Source organism: Mustela erminea, chromosome 4 (assembly GCF_009829155.1).
Source record: "Mustela erminea isolate mMusErm1 chromosome 4, mMusErm1.Pri, whole genome shotgun sequence".
Taxonomy (NCBI): Eukaryota; Metazoa; Chordata; class Mammalia; order Carnivora; family Mustelidae; genus Mustela; species Mustela erminea.
Window position 1 is genome coordinate 53,667,190 of NC_045617.1, and position 22,883 is coordinate 53,690,072.

Below are 22,883 nucleotides of genomic sequence, written 5' to 3' on the forward strand. Positions count from 1 at the left end.
TTTTATACCAAAACTCTATACTGTTTTCCTCAAAAAAAGTTTATTTTAGAGTGAGAACATGTCACTACTATTTTTAAATCCTGGTGCATTCAGGTAAGTAGTCTTGGTACAGGATATAATCAAATCATGATACACTTAAGTGATTTTATATTGAGTCACATACTTAATATAAAGGCACATTAAACTGAATAAAAAAATAAGTGTTAAATTCTTGAGCTTTTAAATTAGAATTTCATAAAGTGCTTTTCATAAAGTCTCATATATTATAGTAATTAAGTGGATAGAATTTCCTTTACAAAGGCACCTTGAAAAGTATTGGCACATGGCATTTTGTCCTGCTTTTTTTTTTTGGTAAGTTTGAAGTTTCTTCATGTCTTCTCTTCCACTTCATTTAAATTTCTTTAATTCATCATCTGAATAGCCAGACCTGTTACAGAATAAGGTGACTTTTAACTTGTCACTTTAAAGGTCAAGTTTTAGGCAGTTTTAGGAGTTTAGCAACTTCCCTAGTATATAAACAGATTCTTAGCGATTTAAAGAAAATTCTATTCAAGTGGCAAATTTAGAGCCAAAAGACTAATTCAGAGTCCATGATTTGCGATGGTGCTTTAAACACATGCTTTATCTTCAAGGTTTTCTGCTCTTTTTTTCTCAGGAATATTTGGAAATAAGTTGATAGCTGTGACAGGTATAACATTTGCTTTATCCAACTGAAGAGTTCCTCTGAAATAAAAAAACAGAAATTAAATATTTCCTGTCTACAGTTTCATAGTAAGACAAGGCTACCTCAAGGATCTTTACACAGTATTCTCCCTTTTGTTACTTAAGTATCTGTCCAAGGAAGAGTTCTCTGGATTGGATCCAAGACCTGTTTTGCAAGTTCAGTATCATCCCAATCAAGATGTCAACAGAGAAGGTAGTTGTTTATGGAACTGATCAAGCTGATTCTGAAAGTTCACAAGGGAGTACAGCAAAAATAGCTGTAACATTTTTAAAAAAGAACAATGGAGAGCAGAGACAGTTGCCTGGTTTTATTAAAGCAATACAGTAATTAAAACCATGCTAGTGGCACAGCACGAGACAAAGCAGCGAAGAAGAGAGTCCAGAAATAAGATGAATGTATGTGGGAACTGCATTCATAATAAGGTAGCATTCTGATTCACTGGGCAAATTACAACTGGAACAATGGCCTCTGTTTTGAAAGCAAAAACTAAATCATAACTAGCTTAACCTATACACAAGTGATGGTAAAAACCCAAGTTTTAAGAACAGTAATTTTAGGACAGGAAAGGCATACTTAAGAAAAATTTAAAATCCTAAAAGACACAAAGGAAACCCATGAATTGCTCTGAGCCTAAATTTAAAACTTTTGTATGATACCAGAAACAAGAGCAAAAGACAAATCGTAATCTGGGATTAAAAAAAAACTGTAATAAGACAAACCACAGGAGACTCTCAATCTCACAAAACAAACTGAGGGTTGCTGGAGGGAGAGAGTGGTTGGGTTATGGACATTGGGGAAGATATGTGCTATGGTGAATGCTGGGAAGTGTAAACCTGGCGATTCACAGACCTGTACCCCTGGGGCTAATAATACATTATATGTTAATTAAAAATTTTTTAAAAATTGTAATAGATATTATGTGTGTAAAACAGATAAAGGAGCTCCCACATACCAATGATGATAGAAAACAAAAGAAAAACAGGTAAAAGTTATAAACAGGCATGTCACAGGAGAAATACACAGCCAATTATCACAAAGATGCTAGACTCCACTAGACCTGGGCTAGTGAGGACACAAGGAAAAAGAAAAGGCAAGTTAAAATGAGACTATATTTTTGTCCACAGTAGCAAAAACAAAAAGACTGCTGTCAGCTGTTGATAAGATACACATACTCTTTGACCCAGTAATTTCACTTTTAGGAATCTATCTCTGTAAATACACATGTGCCAAGAGATATGTGTACATTTAACAGGTACACGAGAGCATTATTGAAAAGAACATGAAACTGGAAGATACCTGAATGTCTAGTGGAGGAGGGGTTACATGATGGCTTAGCTATGCTGGAAAACACTATGCAGCCAGGAGGACCAATAAGCAAATACGCATGCTGAGAGGAAAAGGTCTTAAGGGCGAGGTTCCCATATGCACCAAGACCCCTGGGGTGGCGCTGCAGACTCATGGGCCCTACAGACTGTTTTAGATTTTCAAGATTTCATTTGGAGGGTAGCTCACAGTTTCAACATCAGGTTGTACTACACATTCCTTTCAATGAGGTCAGTTCTTTGCAAAGCTGGACTTTGGCCGCTGTGATCAACAGCAACACTGTATAAAAGCTAGTGGTGGACAGGAAGTGAGGGTGGCAGTGTCCCATCTGATTCCAAGATAAGAGTTTTCTATAGGGCCGTAGAGGGGCGCACACAGCCCATTTGCAAATATACGTAAGAATGATATACATCTAGGGGCGCCTGGGTGGCTCAGTGGGTTAAAGCCTCTGCCTTCGGCTCAGGTCATGATCCCAGGGTCCTGGGATCGAGCCCCACATCGGGCTCTCTGCTCTGCAGGAAGCCTGCTTCCTCCTCTCTCTCTCTGCCTGCCTCTCTGCCTACTTGTGATCTCTGTCTGTCAAATAAATAAATAAAATCTTAAAAAAAAAAAAAAAGAATGATATACATCTCTATGTAAATTAAGAAATAAAGGGGCGCCTGGCTGGCTCAGTTGGTGAAGCATGTGACTCTCAATCCCAGGGTCATGAGTTCAAGCCCCACATTGAGTGTAGAGACTATTTAAAATAAAAATAAAGCATTAAAAAGAAATAAAAATTTTTCTTTTAATTTTCATCTGGCCTTGATAAGGGGACCAAGGAAAAAATTACTGGCACACTGAGATAGCTATGTACCTGTCGTTAAGTGAATAGGGCAATGTGAGGGACAGTTAAGAATCTAGCTGATAAACAACCTTATTATTATAAACATAATACTTTTGTTTTACCCAAGTGGGATCATACTGTTTACTCTATCATACATTTTTATCAATACACAGAATTTGGATAAAAGATGCACACCCTAAAAGTTAACCACGATCACCTCTAGTTACAACAATTAAAAAACAGAGAAATGAAGAGGGATTTTAATTTATGCTCTCTGTATTTCTATATTGATGAAATATTTTACTACCAGAAAGTAACCTTAGTACAACTGCCATTGATGCAAGTATACTGCAAATCTGGTTTTTAATTTTACACTGTATCTCTTCCCACAGAAATGTCCATAACAAAACATTTGGTAAAAGAACAATTAAAAAAAAAAAGTGCAACATAGTTTTCTAGGCAGGTTTGCCTAAAAAGTTCAAAAAAGGTCCCAAGCTTCCTGGCAGTCAAAGGAAAAAGGAAGAAACTATTAAGTTCCAGAATTTTCATTTTCAGAAAGAAATGGGAAATATGAATTCTTCAGGGGAAACCAAACTAAAAGTTGGGAGAGATACTAGTATTTCTTTATTCCACAGGCTCTTTGCTTGCATCATGGCCTTCTAACAAAGCCTCTAAGGTTTTAGTTCAATATTACACATAAAGCAATGGGAGTTTCAAAGACCTTACGACAAGCAAGTAGAAAAGCAAATGTCTGAATTGAATCTTTTTTTCTTTCCTATAAATCCTAGGATTTTTCTAACATGGTACAATATAACTTAAGCCAAAAACTGTGGTCATTTCTATCTACTGAAAATTATTTCTATTAAGACAACTAAAATGACTATTTAACTTATTAAATTTCTTTTCTTTTTTTCCTAAGTAAACTCCACTTCCAACATGGTGCTCCAACTTGCGACCCCAGGGATCAAGAGTTGCATGTTCCTGCAACTGAGCCAGCCAGCTGCCCACTGCCTGTTCAAACTGTAAAAATGCTAACAATAAATTCACTTTTACATGTATAAAATAATTTCTTATGGTTAAAAAAAAGCCATACAGGGGCATCTGGGTGGTTCAGTTGTTAAACGTCTGCCTTTGGCACAGGTCATGATCCCAGGGATACTGGGATCGAGCCTGGTGTTGGGCTCCCTGCTCAGTGGGAAGCCTGCTTCTCCCTCTCCCACTCCCCCTGCTTGTGTTCCCTCTCTTGGTGTCTCTCTCTCTGTCAAATAAATAAATAAAAAATCTTAAAAAAAAAAAAAAAGAAAAAAAGAAAGCCATCCAGAAAGGGAAACAAAGTATCTCTACCTCTACCTCTGTTCTCATTCCCACTCATTAGAAGTAACTTATTTTGTCATTTCAGAAATTTTTTGTGCATTTATATACACATATACATAATACTTTTGTTTTTACCCAAATGGGATCATATGCTACGCAGTGTTTTCCCCCACCTAATAGATTTTGGATTCTTTGCTTCTCGGCTGCACAGAATCCCACTGCACATGTGAACTGCTTGCTAGTCAGTTAAACCACCATTGATAAACAGTTCAGAGGTTTCCTCTTTTGCTTTTGCTTTGTTACAAGCAATGCTGCACTAGTCTTCTAAAATCCACTTCATTTAAAATTGATACTTTGAGGTAGAAGGGCGCCTGGATGGCTCAGTGGGTTAAGCCTCTGCCTTCAGCTCAGGTCATGATCTCAGGGTCCTGGGATTGAGCCCCACATGGGGCTCTCTGCTCAGCAGGAAGCCTGCTTCCCACCCCCCCCCCCCGCCCCCCGCCAGCCTCTCTGCCTACTTGTGATCTCTCTCTTGTCAAAAAAACAAATAAAATCTTTGAAAAAACAGATAGATGGAGGTAGAAAATTATACATGGTGAAGCCCTTGTTTCACTTGTTAGTCTAACATTGCATTTTTCACTAAAATGCAATGTTTCCTTTCTCTCTCTCTAATAGGCTAAGATGTTAGAGGGTAGAGTTTGTCTTATTCACATCTGAATCCCCAAGACAAGTGTCTTGTTCATGACAGATATCCAATAAATGTTTTAGTTTTGTTAAAGTTGGAAGACAAGCTAGGAAAAAAGCAGACATCATTTTCCTTCCATCTCGTCTTATAGCCTTCCTAATATTTATATTTTGTACTCTAAAATACAGTAAATACAACTCGCTTTTTAATCATTAAAAATACTAATGCTGGGGCGCCTGGGTGGCTCAGTGGGTTAAGCCGCTGCCTTCAGCTCAGGTCATGATCTCAGGGTCCTGGGATCGAGTCCCGCATCGGGCTCTCTGCTCAGCAGGGAGCCTGCTTCCCTCCCTCTCTCTCTCTATCTGCCTCTCCATCTACTTGTGATTCCTCTCTGTCAAATAAATAAATAAAACCTTTAAAAAAAAAAAAATACTAATGCTGTTTAAAAATAATAACTACTGGGGTACCTGGGTGGCTCAGTCAGCTAAGCAGCTGCCTTCCACTCAGGTCATCATCCCCGGGCTCTGGGATCGAGCCCCATGTCAGGCTCTCTGCTCAGTGGGAGCCTGCTTCTCTACCTCCCTCTGCCTGCTATTCTGCCTGCTTGTGCTCTTTCTCTCTCTCAAAAAAATAAGTAAATAAATAAAATCTTAAAAAAAAAATACTTACTTGTATTCACAAACTGGGAAGAGCACCTTTAAGATGGTTATTACCACAAGTGCTCCTATAATTCCAACCACCATGACGTTCAGAAACATAAAGAATACTGGAAAAACACTGCTCCAGAACCTACATAGATCTTTTCTGAATTTTTCCATCCATTGACACATCACCTAAAAGAAGAGTTTTGATTAGACAAGCCAAGTACCATCTGATCTCTAAGAGACTTTAAAAATTATGTTATAGTTTTAAGCGATGATAAAATTCTGCATCTTGACTATGATGCTGGTTACAAAGGTGCCTACATTTATCAAAACTTACCTAACTGTACATTTTAAATGGGCGCTAGTTTATTTTAAAATATACCTTGATAAAATTATTTACAATTTTAAAAATTATGTTCTAGTAATACAGGCATAGGAATGTTATTTTGTTATCCTTTACAATTATTTATACTATTGTGTATAAATTAAGTGAAAGTTGTTGCTAAATGGTAAGAGGTTTGGCTAGTCTACGCCAAACAGACCAAAGGCAACCATGGGTTTCTAATAGTTGAACAATGGCAGGAGAGAAAGACAAACATGTTAGTGGCTCTTGGCCCAGATGGGAGGTTCACTGAGCACAGAACACGTCAGAACAGACACTAAGGTGCACAGACAGGGAGGGAGGCATGTAGGCAGACTAAGGTGCTGGCGTTCAGGCAGCAAAAAGTGACCAGAGTTTCTACAACAACCCCAAGTAGGCAATCCCAACTGTCGGTGGGAACCTAAAAAAAAGTCTTTGGAATCCTTTGGACCACAGTTCTTGCTCACTTAAGCAGAAATTATTTCAAGTAAGAGGCTGAGCTAATACATACAGAAGTATCAAGATACTCAGTGTGAACCCCGTATATATTTCCAGGCAGCCGTACCATGCCCTTAGTAATACAGGAGTACTTAATAGGTGGAAATACATCCTTACATTTGTATCCGGTGTATTTAATCCTGGTAACAACTGCATGATTTTACAGATTAAAGTGGGTGCCCCATTGCACAGATAAAGAAAATGAGGTTAGAGAGCCTAAGAACTTGTTCAAGATCACATAACTAGTATGTGGCAGGACCAGGATTCAAACCCATGTGGTCCAACTCCAGAAAGTACACCCTTCACCATGTGCGCTCGGTCACTGTGAAGATCCTGAGGGCCCCAGGCCTCTGTGTCTGTGTGTGTGTGTCTGTGTGTGTGTGTCTGTGTGTGTGCGCGAGCACATGCACATATGCTCGAGATGGCAGTCACAGAATCAATAAAGAGAAATATGGGAATGACTCTGGAGCTGAAATTCCCCCCAGAATGATATCCAGGGACTTGATAATTATTATCTAACTGTATTATTAAATGGAACTTGAAAAGAAAATGGGAAAACCTGAAAGCCTCCCACTGCAACAGTGAGGAGCCCACTATTAACATTTCACACTCCTAGTCCTCGTGGTTTCCACCTCATCTGAGATGCTGTTTTGTTCTACAGATGTCTGTAATAGAAAGATAATCCCGAATACCGGATGTACCTTGTAAGAAGATGGAGGCTCTGCTCTGAGAGGAGTCTCAGGTAGCTTGCCAGGGAAAGCGTCTTCATCTACGGTGGTTTCCACATTCCTGAGGAGATACTGGCTGGTGGTCTGCAGTGAGCTGACACCTTCTACTGAGAAGGAAGAGCCACGTCACCAAAACGCTAGGTACACGCTAGTGTCTCTCTTCCTAGTTCTACTGTTACTATGCCAAACACATATAGGATACTAAGAATATACTTTCCCATCCATAGGAGGAAAAAAATAACATTTCACTGTTCATGTTTAAATGCCAGAAAGGAGCCATAGACTCAGACACTAAGAGGGAGCTACACCAGTTATGATTCTACCACACAGAACACAGAAGTCCAAATTTCAGAAAGTTGCGTGTTTCGGTGGAAAAAATGAATTCTTCTTTCTCTCAATATACCTAAATGATATTCTGATGGTGTATTTTGTGACGACTGCCCAGAGTAAGGGTACCTATTTACCACAAAATGTCACCAAACAGTCACCACTGATCACTTTTTGTTTTGATCACTTTCTATTAAGACTCAAGATAGGTTCCTGGAAGTTCTTAAATGTTATAAAGCATTTCTGAAAGAAGGCTACTTCCAAACATATTAACTATGATTAGAAAGCTATCCACTAAAGAAATAATTTCCTTAATACTTTAAGTAACAGCCTTTCAAAGTACCTTTTTTGGAGAGGTTGGGAAGGGTAAATAAAATGTCGCTGTCTCGGGAAATAGAATACAGCATGCTTTCCTCCAAAGGTAGGGTGTAGTTTGAATGTCTGAGTATCGCCTGGTTCTTAACTAAAATATCAATTTCAGTAACGTCCTTTTGTTGAGCCTAAGAAAGAAAAAAGAAACAATTACCCTTTATTTTAAATAATGGCACAACCCCATAAGAATCTAAAACTAACTTTTCCTCCTTTGTTGTATTTAACTAAAAAACTTACCCAGTTCACAATTACTCTGCATTCCCTGCACTTTGAGGCATTTAATTACCAACTTTAATCTGAGTGTTTTAGCATTCAGTATTGGAAGCTTGCTCTCTGTCCCATTTCATCTACTAAGCCAGGGGAAAATGTGGCAGAGCTATAAACCAAATTCAATTCCTTCAATCGCTTTATTTACTAATGTTTTTAATATTTTAAAGTGATATAAACATGTATGAATATAGTCATTTTTTAAAACAATTAAAGACTTCAAATGCTAAACAAATGTTAAAACAAGTAAAAAATTCTAAATGCTTGCAGACAGGCAACATTGGGGTAACATTCTTCCTTATCAAGTCAGAAATAAATAATACAATAATGTAACACATGCATAATACCCAGCATAAATCTTTAGGGTTTAATTCTCAATTAATAATCATATTATCGTACCTGTTTTCCATCGATCTCTACTACCTCTTCTTGAATGACAATTAGTTGCAAACTGGAACCAGATGTCATAGGCCACTCATGAACTAAAATCCTTACACTGACAATTCCAAGATATTCTTTTTCCTCCACATTTTCCAGATTTCCATTCTTCACTATAAGAAAAAAAAGTAGTGACAGCTTTGAACAAAACAAATGCCACCAAATCTATTGCTGTGTTTGATTATTTTGATGACATCTACATGGAACAAGACAGTTGCAGAACAATTTCTTTGGCTTTCTCAATCTCTGACTTCACTGATGTTACAGAATTTATGAAAATAAAGACAACTCGACAAATCCTCACCATGCCTACAGTTGTTGAAAAGGGATAAATGCTCGATGGTCTTTAGACTACCACACTAGCAACATCATTCCTATTCCTTTACATAGTTTGTCAAGGAGGAACGAACAAGGCATAACTACTTACAAAGCAATCAGAAGACAGAGCTAATCCCATGTAATAGTAAAGTAAGTACATTCATCCATCCATTCACTCATTCACAAACTCCAGGGATCTAGGGGCCCCAAAGCAGTGAGGACACTAAGTTGTTTTCTCAATTCTTTCTCCAATAAGTGACCTGTTGCTGTTGGAGGGCAGGGATGAGGGAGAGGCTGGGACCGCCCTGTAATTCCTCCCCACTAAGGGACAACGGGGCAGGATCAGCTCCTCTCTGGTGGAGAGCCTCCGAAACCACAGCAGTGGAGGTGGGGCGTGACAGCTGCAGCTGGTCTACAGAGCCAGCGGTGACCTTCCGGAGGCAGAAAACACTACAGAAAAAGATAAATCAATATACATCAGTGAAACCAGTGGAAAAGGAGCATTTAGCTTCTCAAACGTTAGTCTCTCAAATGTTATCGTCTGAGGACGGTCAGCCAAAACCAAACCCAGATGGATAGTCTGCATACAGATCCAGCTGTTTAAATTGATTCTATGCGGGGCGCCTGGGTGGCTCAGTGGGTTAAGCTGCTGCCTTCGGCTCGGGTCATGATCGCAGGGTCCTGGGATCAAACCCCACATAGGGCTCTCTGCTCAGCAGGGAGCCTGCTTCCTTCTCTCTCTCTCTCTGCCTGCCTCTCTGCCTGCTTGTGATCTCTCTCTGTCAAATAAATAAATAAAATCTTTAAATAAATAAATAAATAAATAAATGAATAAATAGATTCTATGCTCTTCCCTAAGATCCTTAGGGCTCTTCCCTCTATCTGGAATGTTCTCTACTACTCCCTCGCTTCTCATCCATTTTTAATAAACTCCTACTTAAGTAGTTCTAGCTATTATATCCCTGTATCTCTGAGTTCGTGCCTTTTTTTAAGCACTAACTTTCTTGCAGTGTAGCTCTTGGTTTATAAGCCTGTCTCCTTACTAGGTGGCCTTACCCTGACAGTACGTGTCAGGTTCGATGTTCTGTGGCTTTTATTCAGCAGTGATTCCATTTAGAATCAGACATACATAATTTAAAATAAATATGCCATCATCAGTTACCAATACTATTCAAAACCAGTCTAGTGGTTCTAAATCCCAGTCTAGGGGCTCTAAATCCTGTCTATGCATCAGAATCCACTGAGGAATAGTACAGATGCCCAAGCCTCATCCCAATCAATAAATCAAAATCTCTGGGGGATACAGACTACCATTTCTAACTTTTGAAACAGGTACAGATATTTCCATTAAGATCCAAGTGACCTAAACTTTTAGTTCAACCTAAATCTTCACAAAACTGTTCCTCCTTGACTTCCCTGTTTCTGTAAATAAATCCACCCTCCTCCACACTCGCAAGGACAGAAGTTAGGAGGTTACATTTGACTTCTGCACCCTCATTCTCTGTATCCAGTTAGTTGCTTCCTTCAGGCCACCCCAGGTCTAGTCTCTCTTATATTTCTCCCTTCCACCGGGGGTGGGGTTGGGGTAGGGAGTGGAATATGTGGTTCAGTAACTCTCAACCAACATAATGGTTACCTAACTATTCCTTTCTTCAATCCCCCTCCCTTCAAAGCATTCACACAGAGGAGCCCGATTAATCTTCTGTAACGAGTTCTGACTACACAGCTGCCTTGCTCAGACACCTCCAGCAGCATCCCTCTGACTTGTTTGGTAGTTCTCTGAATGGTCCTTCTTCAGGCTCCTTCTGGGGGCACTTGCTGCTCTCTCATTCTGGTCTGCCTAACCTCCCTCCCTCCCCTCCTCTAAGGCTTCTAGCTGTAAAACTTCCCTTCTCTTCCCCTGTGGTCCATCTCTGTGTTTTCCCTAGTTGCCCATTGGTCCTGCTCATAGAACAGCATGCTTCTTGTCAGTGTATCTGTCTGCCCAAAGGCTGTGCACAAGGGCACAAGAGATTCAATAGAGGGGAAAATGCAGTCATATAAAGACATCAAGGTGGTGACTCTTCAGCCCCCAGATGTGGCACCCCTGCTGGAGAATAAAATAAAATTAAAAAGCACAAAAGCCCTTGATATTCTGATTTTCCTGACTATGGTAGGCAGCTTTCAAAAATGGCTCTCTACAACCCTTGAGTCTGACAATTCATGTCCTTGCATTATTCCCTTCCACCAAGTATGGTCTGGACCCAGTCACTTGTTTCTAACAAATAGAATAAAGTATATGTGACGGGAAGTCACTTCTGTGATTAGATTGTAAAGGTTGCAGGTTCTGTCTTGTGAGGGTTCACTCTTGCTGGCGGCCTCCCTCGTCCTCCAGCCAGTATAGCGAGCCGCCATCTCGTGAGATGCCCAACAGAGAGGTCCATGCGGCAAGGGAGGGAGGGAGGCCTCTGGCCAACCTCCTGCAAGGAGGAATGGAGGCCTCAGTCCCACAGTTCTAAATCCTGTCAACAGCCGTGAGCGAGCTACGAAGCAGATCCTCCCCAGCAAAGCCTTGAGAGGACTGCAACCTTACAGGACAGCCAGATGTCCCAGGTAGGCCAAGCTCAGATTCTTGACCTACAGGAACCAAGAGACTGTTGTCACCTACTAAGTTGAGAACTAAACTGTTACAGAGGGCAGCTGGGTCACACCCAGTGGCAAATTCCTAATGAATATGCCATCAATGGAATTATTACTTAAACCAACAACAACACTTCTTTTCCTAGCTAGGAAGAATTAGCTTGTTGTATACTAACCTGCTCACTGAGAGCCACCAGAAAAGATGTAAAAAAAGAAACACTCATATACACTCAAAACCCACATCTGTCTAGAGGCAGCAGAGAGCTAAAAAGTCAGCCAGCGCCCCCACAAGGCATTTACTGATTCTCAAGCTTGACAGCTAGAGAAGCTGCAAAGCTCAATAGAAAGTAAGGACTCAGAGGCAGAGAAGCTAAACAGAGCTGAATGGGCAGATTTGGGCAGTCCCACGCAGAGGGGTATAAAATAAAGATTATGGCTACAAGATCCTAGAGAGAAGGAAAGAACAGAAGTAAGTGAACATTCTATGCAGTCTTCTCCTGCAGAAACATGTGCTGATTAGTAAGTCGGGTGAGCCGAGAAACGAAGCCTCTATCTAAGACACTAAGAAGCTAAGCAGAACCCCGGCAGGCTTATGACAGTGAAGTGTGAGGCCCACACAACAGAGGCCCTCATAATCACCTCCGGTTTTCACTCAGGACCTACGATGAGCTTCATCTGGGGAAAAGCAGTTAATAAGAAATAGACTAAGCCTCACAGAGATAAGAACCCAGCCTTCAGTCAGCCCAATCCTCGACTTAAAAATTACGGTATTCTGCCCCTTATTATCATGACTGCCAGGGGTTAAAGTCAATCCTCTCTGGAGTAAGATAATAATATCTGGAGACTTTATAACTTTTTGAACACAATATCAAAAATACATATTTTGAAGGAGAAGGATCAAAAGAAAACACAGATCCCGAGGGGCTCAAAAAATTAGACTGGGCAGATTTTAATTTTAAAGTTAGGGCGCCTGGGTGGCTCAGTGGGTTAAGCCGCTGCCTTCGGCTCGGGTCATGATCTCAGGGTCCTGGGATCGAGTCCCGCATCGGGCTCTCTGCTCAGCAGGGAGCCTGCTTCCTTCTCTCTCTCTCTCTGCCTGCCTCTCAGTGTACTTGTAATTTCTCTCTGTCAAATAAATAAATAAAAAATCTTTAAAGTTAGGGATGGCTGGGTGCCTCAGTTGGTTAAGCGTCTGCCTTCAGCTCAGGTCATGATGATCCCAGGGTCCTAGGATCAAGTCCTGGATCAGGACTCAGCAGGGAGCCTACCTCTCCCTCTGCCTGTGGCTCTCTCTCTCTCTGACAAATAAAAAAATAAAATCTTTAAAAAAAAGAAAGTAAATCTTACTTTAAAAAATAAATAAAGTTACTGAAAGTAATAGGTTCAATAAAATAGATGATAGGGGTGCCTGGGTGGCTGACTCAATGAAGCATCTGCCTTAGACTCAGGTCATGATCTCAGGATCTCCCTCCCTGCTAAGTAGGGAGTCTGCTTCTCCTTCTGCCCCTCCCCCTGCTCGTGCTCTCTCTCAAATAAATCAAATCTAAAAAAAAAAAAAAGAAAGGAAAGAAGGAAAAGAAATTATGGGTGCCTGGGTGGTGCAGTCTGTTGGGCACCCAACTCTTGGTTTCAGCTCAGGTGGTGATCTCGTGGTCGTGGGATCCAGCCCCCAGTGTTGGGCTCCCGTACAGTGCAGTCTGCTTGAGACTCTCTCCCTCATCCCTCTGCCCCTCAGACCAGGAACGCCCCCCACCCCGCCTGCTGTCCCACTGCTCATGCACACTCTAAAATAAAGAAATAATCTTTAAATAAAAGACAATAGGTGGTAAAATGAATAATTTCACCAGGTAAGTGCAAGCTACTAAAATCAAAATTAAAAATATAAAATTAGGGTGCCTGGGTGGCTCAGTGGGTTAAGCCGCTGCCTTTGGCTCAGGTCATGATATCAGGGTCCTGGGATCGAGTCCCGCATCGGGCTCTCTGCTCAGCGGGGAGCCTACTCCCCACCCCCTGCCTGCCTCTCTGCCTACTTGTGATTTCTGACAAGTGAATAAATTAAAAAATCTAGAAAAAAAAATATATATATATAAAATTTTTTTAAAAATCGGGGTGAGAGGGGGGAAGAGTTGGGCCAGTATCCAGGGCCTGAGCAGGAGATGGAAAAGAAAAGAAAAATGAAAAAAAAATTTTTGAAAGAATAAAATGGACATAGATGTAAAGTCCAGTAAATGAAGATAACTCAATTAGGCAGAGCTAATGAATTAGTGTGTGGGGAGAATGAAAAGAAAAGAAGGATAGAAAAAAACAGAAAATAGTATAAAATTTATATGGAACTTTATGAAAGAGTCAAACATACATGTATGAAAAGCAAGAAGGGAATAAGGAGGAGGACTTATAGTACTTTTTGAAAAGATAATGCTCAAAAATTTTCCCAAAAAGACAGGAAGTCACAGATTAAAGAACCCTACACCTGGGCACATCACAGTAAAACTACTGAAAACCAAAGACTAAGAAAAAAATATTAAAGGCAACCAGGAAAACAAAACAAAACCTTATTATCCATCCTGGAGCAATGAGCCTGACATTCTCAACAGAAACTCCAGAAGTGAGAAGACCATGAAACTGTTCTTTAAAATGCTAACCTATGAAGTACTATCCTCTGTTTCCCCATCCAGTAAAAAGATCCTCCTAAAATGCAGGCAAAGTAAAGATGTTTTCAAATAAAAGCTCACATAGTTCATGGCTAACAAATCTGCACTAAGGGGATTTCTTGATCCCCTACTAAGGGGAATTTTTTAGGCAGGGAAAAAATGAGCCCTGAGGGGAACATGAAACATATATACACTAAGTGAGTGTGGGGTTTTTTGGTGTTTTTTTTTTTTTAAGATTTTATTTATTTATTTGACAGACAGAGATCACAAGTAGGCAGAGAGGCTGGCTGGAGGCGGGGGGAGAAGCAGGCTCCCCGCTGAGCAGGGAGCCCGATGTGGGACTCGATCCCAGGACCCTGAGATCATGACCCGAGCTGAAGGCAGCAGCCTAACCCACTGAGACACCCAGGCACCCTGAGTGTGGGTTTTGAGTGTATATGTGTGTGTTTCTTGTTCCCCTTCATCATTTCTTCATTCAGGAAGGAATGAAGAGAGATGGAAAGGGCAACCACTGAGGTAAAATAAGTCATTACTGGACTACACAAAATAGTAAGAACAATTATGTTGCATAATCATGGGCATGATGCATAATATTAAGATTTAAGAACACAAAGAGGTAAAATGTATGACAGTAACAGCAAAAATGCAGAAAGGGAATAAATGGAGTTTCCATGTTCTGAGGTTCTTGCTTTGTTTGAGAAGTGATAAAAATACTAGTTTATTGATCTCAGAGGTAACCATTAAAAAACAGGAAAATAATATAAAACCAACAAGATAGAGGGAAATGATGAAAGAAAAAATAAAAAACCCAGAAAAGGGCCAAAAGGAGAAGAAAAAGGGACATGGAATAGGTGGGACACAAACAGGAAACAAATGATTCAGATTAAAGATTTAAATTAAAAAAAGATTTAAATCCAAATATATTAGTTATAACATTAATAAAAATAAATCAAAATCCCAAATAAAAGATGGATTGACAGACTGATTTAAAATAAGATCAGTATATGCTGCTTACTAGAGATTCACTTGAATTGTAAGGACCCAGAAAGACTGAAAAAAAAAAATAGAAAGCACACAATCCATCTTCCTCCCACCTGCCAGGCCAAAAAGCAATTGCTGTTAAAATAATATAGATAGGGAGGTGAACCATGAGACTATGGACTCTGAAAAACAATCTGAGGGTTCTGAAGGGGGGGGTGGGAGGTTGGGGTACCAGGTGGTGGGTATTATGGAGGGCACGGATTGCATGGAGCCCTGGGTGTGGTGCAAAAATAATGAATACTGTTATGCTGAAAATAAATAAAAAATAAAAAATATATATATAGATAAAGTTGACTTAAAGGCAAAAGTATCACTAGAGATAAAGACATTTTATAATGATAAAAAAGTCAACCTACAAGGAAGACATACCACTTCAAATCTGTATGCATTTGGTAATATTGTGTCAAAAGACAGAAAGGAAAAATTGACACAGCTGGGAGAACAGACAAATCTACATAGTGGAGATTTAACATACATTCTCAGTAACTGACAGAGCAAACAAATGAACAAAAATCAGTACTTCCCTAACAGACTGAACAATACAATTAACAAAAAATTTCACCCAACATATGTAGAACACCATATCCAAGTAATCATATGATGTACTTTCTTTTCAAGAACACCTGGACATCACCATTTCCTAAAACTGACTATCTGCCAAGCCACAAAGCAAGTCTCTGATTTCAGAGGTTAAAATTATACACCGTGCACCTCTGATGACAGAGGTGGAAACAGTAAAAAGTTCCAAAATGTTTAGGAATTAAGCACTGTAACTTCTAAATGACCCACAGGACAAGGGACTCTCACTACAAAAAACTGGAAAACACTGTAAGCCAAATGACTATGAAAGTACATAACAAATTAAGTACAAAATACAATTATTTAGAGAAAAATTTACTGCCTTAAATGCATATATTAAAACAGGTAGTAAGACTACTGTAGATATTTCTCATATTCCTTATTTCCTTCAAATACTGTGGTACAACATATCTGCTTGTCTTTAAACAACCCAAGATTTTAAAAGATTAAAAAAATATTATCTGAGGGGCACCTGGGTGGCTCAGTGGGTTAAGCCACTGCCTTCGGCTCAGGTCATGATCTCAGGGTCCTGGGATTGAGTCCCGCATCAGGCTCTCTGCTCAGCAGGGAGCCTGCTTCTCTCTCTGTCTCTCTCTGCCTGCCTCTCCATCTACTTGTGATCTCTCTCTGTCAAATAAATAAATAAAATCTTAAAAAAAAAAAAATTGTCTGGACATAAGGGTAGAAGCTACCAGAGAATTAGAGCAACAATTCATTTTTCTCTTTATTTTCTCCACACTGTGATAAGCACTCCTTCAAGATTTTGCCTCTTACTTGTAAATCTCCACTTATTACCCCTCTTTATATTCTTACATTAGTATCAACCAACCAGAAATGCAGCTCTGGACAACAACAATCTCATGAGAAAGAAATGTGAATATACCAGGAATAACCAAAATAAAGTAGGATTTGAATTTTAAACACATTAGTGTTATTATACGCTCCAGTAATGATGTATATTATTAATTTAAAATGAAAATACATCACAAAAAAAACCGTGTTTCACAAATTTAGTATTACTAAAAACAGAACAATTATGGAAATAATTTAGTAGTACTCACCTATCAAAGTCTGACAGCTTATTCGGGTTACACCACTATTTACAGGGAAGTCATTTACATATACCTGTCCACTCTCATAGGTTATGTTAAGAACAACCTTAAAATAAAGCAGCATATACATTAATTCCAATGGTTTATAAATGATGACAAATTCTTCATGTAAAAAATACATTATCTAACTAAATTAGACGTGCAGGGAAAAATAACAGAGGCTGCCTACGACTTAGCTCAGTGATACTAAAACATAATCGAAAGGAGACAAACCTGTTCTTTGGATACCTCCCCATCATCTTTCAGGGTAGTTACGTTAATTCTGATGTTGTCCTGCAAAACATACATGAAGTGAATAGATATGCATTTCACCAAGTAAGAATAGCTCAATTCTTTTTTCTTTTTTTTTAAAGATTTTATTTATTTATTTGACAGACAGATTACAAGTAGGCAGAGAGAGGAAGGGAAGCAGGCTCCCTGCTGAGCAGAGAGCTCGATGCAGGGCTCCATCCCAGGACTCTGGGATCATGACCGAGCCGAAGGCAGACGCTTTAACCCACTGAGCCGCCCAGTCGCCCCTCAATTCTTTCTTTTCCCTTCAACTATATTTAGTATAATCACTCAAAACATCAAAAGAACATTTTTTAAAGCCCAGCATTTTTATTTTTACAGCCTTTATTATGCCCTTATTCACAATTCCACCTTCTCCTAATCTGTATTTTTTCCACTTCATTATGAAATGTCACATTTATGAGCATACAATATGCAAATGGAGAGTTCAAGAGAAAAACTTAACACTCATGTACCTACTACTGAGGTTAAAAACCAGAGTATCGTCTACACCTTTTAAGTCTCCTGCGTGCCCTTCTCTGTCCTGTTCCCCCATTTTCATCATTTCTTGCGTTTCTTTATGGTTTTATTGTGCTTGTCTCTCTCCAAACAATATGTTGTTTAGTTCTATCTGTTTCTAGGCTTTATGTAAGTGGAACAATTTTGTACGGATTCTTCTGGAACTTCTTTTATTTAAAATTTCGATGCATGCAGCTGAAGACATTTATTTCCAGTGCTGTGTAAAAGCCCATCATATGATTACCAATTTACTTATTTGTTCCACTATCCATGGACATTTGAGTCATTTCCAACGTTCTCATTTTCATAAACCAAACTGCTCTAAACCTTCTTCTTCTTTTTAAGATTTCATTTTAATTTATTTATTCGACAGAGAAAGAGAGACAGCAAGAGAGGGAACACAAGCAGGGGCGTGGGAGAGGGAGAAGCAGGTTCCCACTGAGCAGGGAGCCGGATGCGATGTGGGGTTCAATCCCAGCACTTGCGATCAAGACCTGAGCTGAAGACAGACACTTGCCATCGAAGCCACTCAGACGCCCCCTTCTTTTTTTTTTTTCCTTTATTTTTTTCCTAGTAATCTCTACACTCAACGTGAGGCTCAAACTTAAAGGCCACGTGTTTCTACTACAGCCAGCCAGGCACCCCTGTTTTAACCCCTCTGAAATAGGACCCCTTGTGCCCGTGGACAAGTATGTACTGTTCACAATCCTTGAGAGGCACTAAATGCTCAAAAGCAGTTACTCAAATATTTAAGTTTATTAATGACATGCTTTCTAAAGAGAAGAAAGCACTATTTTAATAAGTATTCACTAATACTCACAGGGTTCACAATTTGTCATTTGAAAAACAAATCCTTCCCTAAGTTGACTCACAGTTAGGTACTGTTATCTAGAATAAAAAATATATTTTTCCAGGGGGTATTCTTTGAAAATAGGAAAATTATTCATAATCAAAATAATATACAAGAGTATCTCTTGGCATCATGACTATCTCTAATACTTTATACACTTCCAACAAATGAGAGAATGAGACTGAAGCACCTGTGTGAGGTTGATGTGATTATACTCAAGGAACAGAACTCTAGCATGGAAAGTCCATACCATACATTTGGTACACTTGCCAACCTACATGGGGGCCTACGAAGCTTCAGAACCAGCCTGGCTTTCTCCGGGTCCATCCTAATCTAGAACTAAGCATGGGCCAGAACCAATACACCCATCTCTAGAACAAACCAACACTCAGTAAGTCATCAAACTGGTGGTTATAGTTTTTGTGTTCTAATTCCAGCCAAAAATTCCTCTTTTCAAACTAGAGGATCCGTCAACTATACACTCTATTGTTCTTCTAATAGCCCTGGGAGAACCCTCCAATGATAGCATTCTAAGAAACCTTTTCATAGCTTCTGCCTTTCAGTAGTGAACATACACTATTTTGTTAGTAATTTACTGCACTTACATAGATCACTTGCCTAGTAAAATCTGGGGTTTGTAAAAGACAATTAACAGACACTATCCTGCTGTATTTTGCAAGAACCAAATTCAATTAAATTTTTTAGTCTTCTGAATGATTTCATTTCAGAGGTGACCCGGGTCCCTTACTGCCTTCTGAGCCCAAGTTCAGAGATAGGTCCTATTTCTTGCTCTGAGAACCTCTGACTGAACTGGAAGTTCAAGCTTGTGAGCCAGGATGGCAGAGACTTAAAGAGTGGGTGGCAGAACTGAAGTTTCTACCCACCCATTTTCAATTCTTCTTCTAATTCCTTCACTCACAAGATGCCCAGCTGGTACATATAGCTTCCTAAGGACAAAGGTAATAGATACCTCATTTAAAATAAATGAATTAAGTCTCAGGGAAATATATGAAATAAATATTTACACATATAAGAAAGTATGTGTCTTCTGGATGCCTCTCCTTGGTGACAAAATTATTTTAATATTAGAAGCATGTACTATAAAAATTTGCATTATTTTACAATCTGTGTAACCTCAACTTCTAACAATTGCACATGTAAACAAAACAGAAAAATGCTTATAATCCAGTAGCTCTGCATACTAAGGGGATATAGAGAGAATATTCCTAACTTTCAGTTTTCTTATATTCACATCAGGTTAGACACAAAAATGAACAGATGAGCAGATACATGATAAAGCATAAAGTATAATAAAATGTTAACATTGGCCTAAGTTTGTGCTATTCAATATAGTATGTACCCAATAATCACATGTGGCTATTTACATTTAATTAAAATTAAAATTTAGGGCGCCTGGGTGGCTCAGTGGGTTAAGCCGCTGCCTTCGGCTCAGGTCATGATCCCAGGGTCCTGGGATCGAGTCCCGCATCAGGCTCTCTGCTCAGCGGGGAGCCTGCTTCCTCCTCTCTCTCTCTCTGCCTGCCTCTCTGCCTATATTTATTATAAATAAATAAAATCTTTAAAAAAAATTAAAATTTAAAAACTTAGTTACTCAATTGCCCTGGTCAGCCACATTTCAAGCACTCACTAACCACAGTAGTCTAGTGGCAACTATAATGGACAGAGCAAACACCGTCATTATACCGAAGTCTACTGGACAGACCTCATCTAATCTGGTGGCCACCACAACATTCTTTCAAATGTTCTGTATATTTGAAATAGGGTTGCTTGGGTGGCTCAGTCGGTTAAGGGTCAAACTCTTGGGTCTCAGCTAAGGTCTTGATCTCAGGGTCTTGAGTTCAAGTCCTCCTGCACTAGGGCTTAAACATTAAAAAAGGAAAAAGAAAGTAAAAGAAAGGAAGGAAAATTAAAAAAATAAAACATTGAACAATTTAGAACCAGAGGCTTCAGTTTCCCATATAAACGTTTCCAAGGAATGTGATTCTCCCTCTCCCTGCTCAGCATTCTTTCATCTATGAAATTCTGAGTTTAGATCTGGACTTTTCAAAAGTGGAAGGATGGCATAAAAAGGGAGAACTAAAATGATGAGCTCACTAAGCTCACAGTGCAATGAACTTTCAGCTTGCAGTCAAAATGCATTTTTCTCAGACTATATGGGGACAGACTTAAGTATCCTTGGATTCACAAGGGACTATGATGAAGCTTTAAAATTTGGAAAACAGGGGGGCCTGGGTGGCTCAGTGGGTTAAAGCCTCTGCCTTTGGCTCGGGTCAGGGTCTCAGGGTCCTGGGATCCAGTCCCCCACCGGGCTCTCCGCTCAGCCAAGAGCTTACTTCCCCCTCACTCTCTGCCTACTTGTGATCTCTGTCAAATGAGTAAATAAAATCTTTTTTAAAAATGGGGGGAAAAATTTGGAAAACAGTGGAATTCCAGGACTTTAAGAATCATTTCATTTTTATTTGGTGTCTTGGTGCTCAGCGATCACATTCATATTTTTGACCAGTTGCACTGTGATCCATATACAATTTCATATACAAGTGGTTCTTAGGGCTTGCATTGTTGTGCCTTCCCGAAATGCCCCAACAGAACTGAAACTGAGATATGCTTCTTATTTTTCTTCTCAGAGAGAAAATAATGTCATTCAAAGTAAAAAAAAAAAATTTTTTTTGAAGTGATATTTATGCTGTAAGTCACCCCTGAATTTAGAGTATTCAAGTCTTGAGCTGTAAGAAAAAGTATACCTATATTGTTTCTTCTCATTCTGAGAAAACTCCCATTTTAAAATCTTCAAACTTTTCCCAACCATACATTCAATCGATGAACGGCAAATACTGGTTTATTTCAACATGACTGCCCCGCGAAAGCGAGGAAAACCAACCACCCTCCAGTACCAGGGCGCAGTGGTTATCCAATTTCAGCTGCTTCACAATCAGCCTGGGGGGCTTACCGACAATGATTCCTGGGCCCTACCCGAAATACATGGGATCAGTGAGTCTCCAGCCTGCTCCGAGTGGACGCTGGTGCGGCTGGGACCCGGAGTAGGCGCATCCCGGAGCCCTGCACGCCGCGGAGGAAGGCAGTGCTTCCCGCCGCCGTGGGAGCAGACAGGTGGCCTGGAATCGCTCTAGTCCTCTCTCCCAGCCACTTCGACGTTTCCCGAACACTGCGCGGCCCCAGTGCCGGCTCTACCCCGGGAAGGCGCCATTACAAAAGGCTGGGAGCCCTTGTGATCGCGTACTTTCGACGGCAAAATCCCCTCCGGCGGGCAACGGCTGGGACTGCCCTAACAATCCCCAAGTTTCGCGGCACTGGGCTTAACCACACATTAAGTAACCCTTCTGGCTCTCTCGCTGCCGTTTCCCAGGCTGCCCCCATTTCCTTGGATGCTTCTCCCCACTCCTCTCTTGGACGCCCGGACCCCTTCCCCTGGCCCGCCGGCCGGTGGCAAGAAGAGTCGATGCAGACACCGACGTCCTACGGCTCCGGCCCGGGCCTCCCCGGAGGGTCCGTGCGAAGGAGCGGCCGAGCCGCGCCCGCCCTGCCCTACCTGCGGGGCTTGGGGCGGCAGTGGCAGCTCCTGGGTAGCTGTCCTCAGCCACCCGGCGGCCGGCAACACCGAGAGCAGGAGCAGCCGGAGAGCAAACGACGCCGGCGGAGAGCCCTCCATTTTGGACAGGCCAGCGGCGGCGGACGCCCGGGACCTGAGGGCCCAGCCAGCCCGAGGAGCGGGGCGGGGGCGGGGCGAGAGCGGGGCGGGGGCGGGGCGAGGCTACCGCGGGGCGGGACCCTGGGAGGCGGGACCCTGGGAGGCGGGACGGAGCGGGGGCGAGAAGAGCCCGGGAACTTGCCGGTGGCGGCGGACCGCCCGGGCTCCGGGGAAAGCAGACTGCGCATGCGCACCTCCGCGAAAAGTCGGGAGGGTGGGTGGAGTCAACCGGGGGGAGGTCCTAGTGGGTCTTCCGACTGGCGGGCGGAATTAGAAGGAACTGCTGATCCGAAGGAGTGAAAATGTTTTCATTGACATGATTTTAAAATTAGTATATACTAACGAGACTAGTATATATACGTATGGAAATAGCTATAGCTCTGCGTGTGCATATTTCACATATGTATAAACTGAAGTAATGATAATGTCGCAGAATTGTCATGAGGGGGAATATGTCACGAGGGGGAATTTTATTAAATCGGTAGTTCTCACCCATGACTGCACATGGGAATTGCCTAGGCAGTTTTTAAAAATTACTGATTGTGGGGTCTTACGGGGCACTGGAGTTTCTGATTTAGTTAGTCTGGGCTGCTGTTCCGGCATCCGTAGTCCCCCAAGTGATTTATTGTTATGTGTTATTGTTATGTGTTAGGGTGGAGGATCAACCACGCATCAAAGGGTCAACATTCAGCG

General features: G+C 40.9%; 1 protein-coding gene across 2 annotated transcripts; it reads right to left on the minus strand.

The window, feature by feature from the left end:
• Nucleotides 1-18: 18 nt before the first annotated feature.
• On the minus strand, nucleotides 19-22,232 carry GINM1 (glycoprotein integral membrane 1). Of its 2 annotated transcripts, none has more exons than XM_032339273.1 (8): nucleotides 22,032-22,232; nucleotides 17,038-17,097; nucleotides 16,774-16,870; nucleotides 8,466-8,617; nucleotides 7,771-7,927; nucleotides 7,074-7,204; nucleotides 5,539-5,702; nucleotides 19-723 (listed from the first exon to the last, which is right to left on the minus strand). In XM_032339273.1, exons 1-8 carry the CDS (start codon nucleotides 22,149-22,151, stop codon nucleotides 609-611), a joined length of 996 nt encoding a protein of 331 aa, XP_032195164.1. In that variant the 5' UTR covers nucleotides 22,152-22,232; the 3' UTR covers nucleotides 19-608. The 2 variants fall into 2 exon arrangements, with proteins under 2 accessions (XP_032195164.1, XP_032195163.1); XM_032339272.1 differs by having other exon boundaries at nucleotides 7,074-7,207.
• Between the last annotated feature and the right edge of the window lie 651 nt (nucleotides 22,233-22,883).

What these genes read in the sequence shown, in the direction of transcription:
- GINM1 (XM_032339272.1), bottom strand. Translation starts at nt 22,151, where the DNA reads ATGGAGGGCTCTCCGCCGGCGTCGTTTGCTCTCCGGCTGCTCCTGCTC. An exon ending in GGGAGGTATCCAAAGAACAG is followed by an intron (nt 16,871 to 17,037) that starts GTTTGTCTCCTT and finishes CTTTATTTTAAG; the next exon opens with GTTGTTCTTAACATAACCTA. An exon ending in TCCCAACCTCTCCAAAAAAG is followed by an intron (nt 7,208 to 7,770) that starts GTACTTTGAAAG and finishes CTTCCTTCTCAG; the next exon opens with TAGAAGGTGTCAGCTCACTG.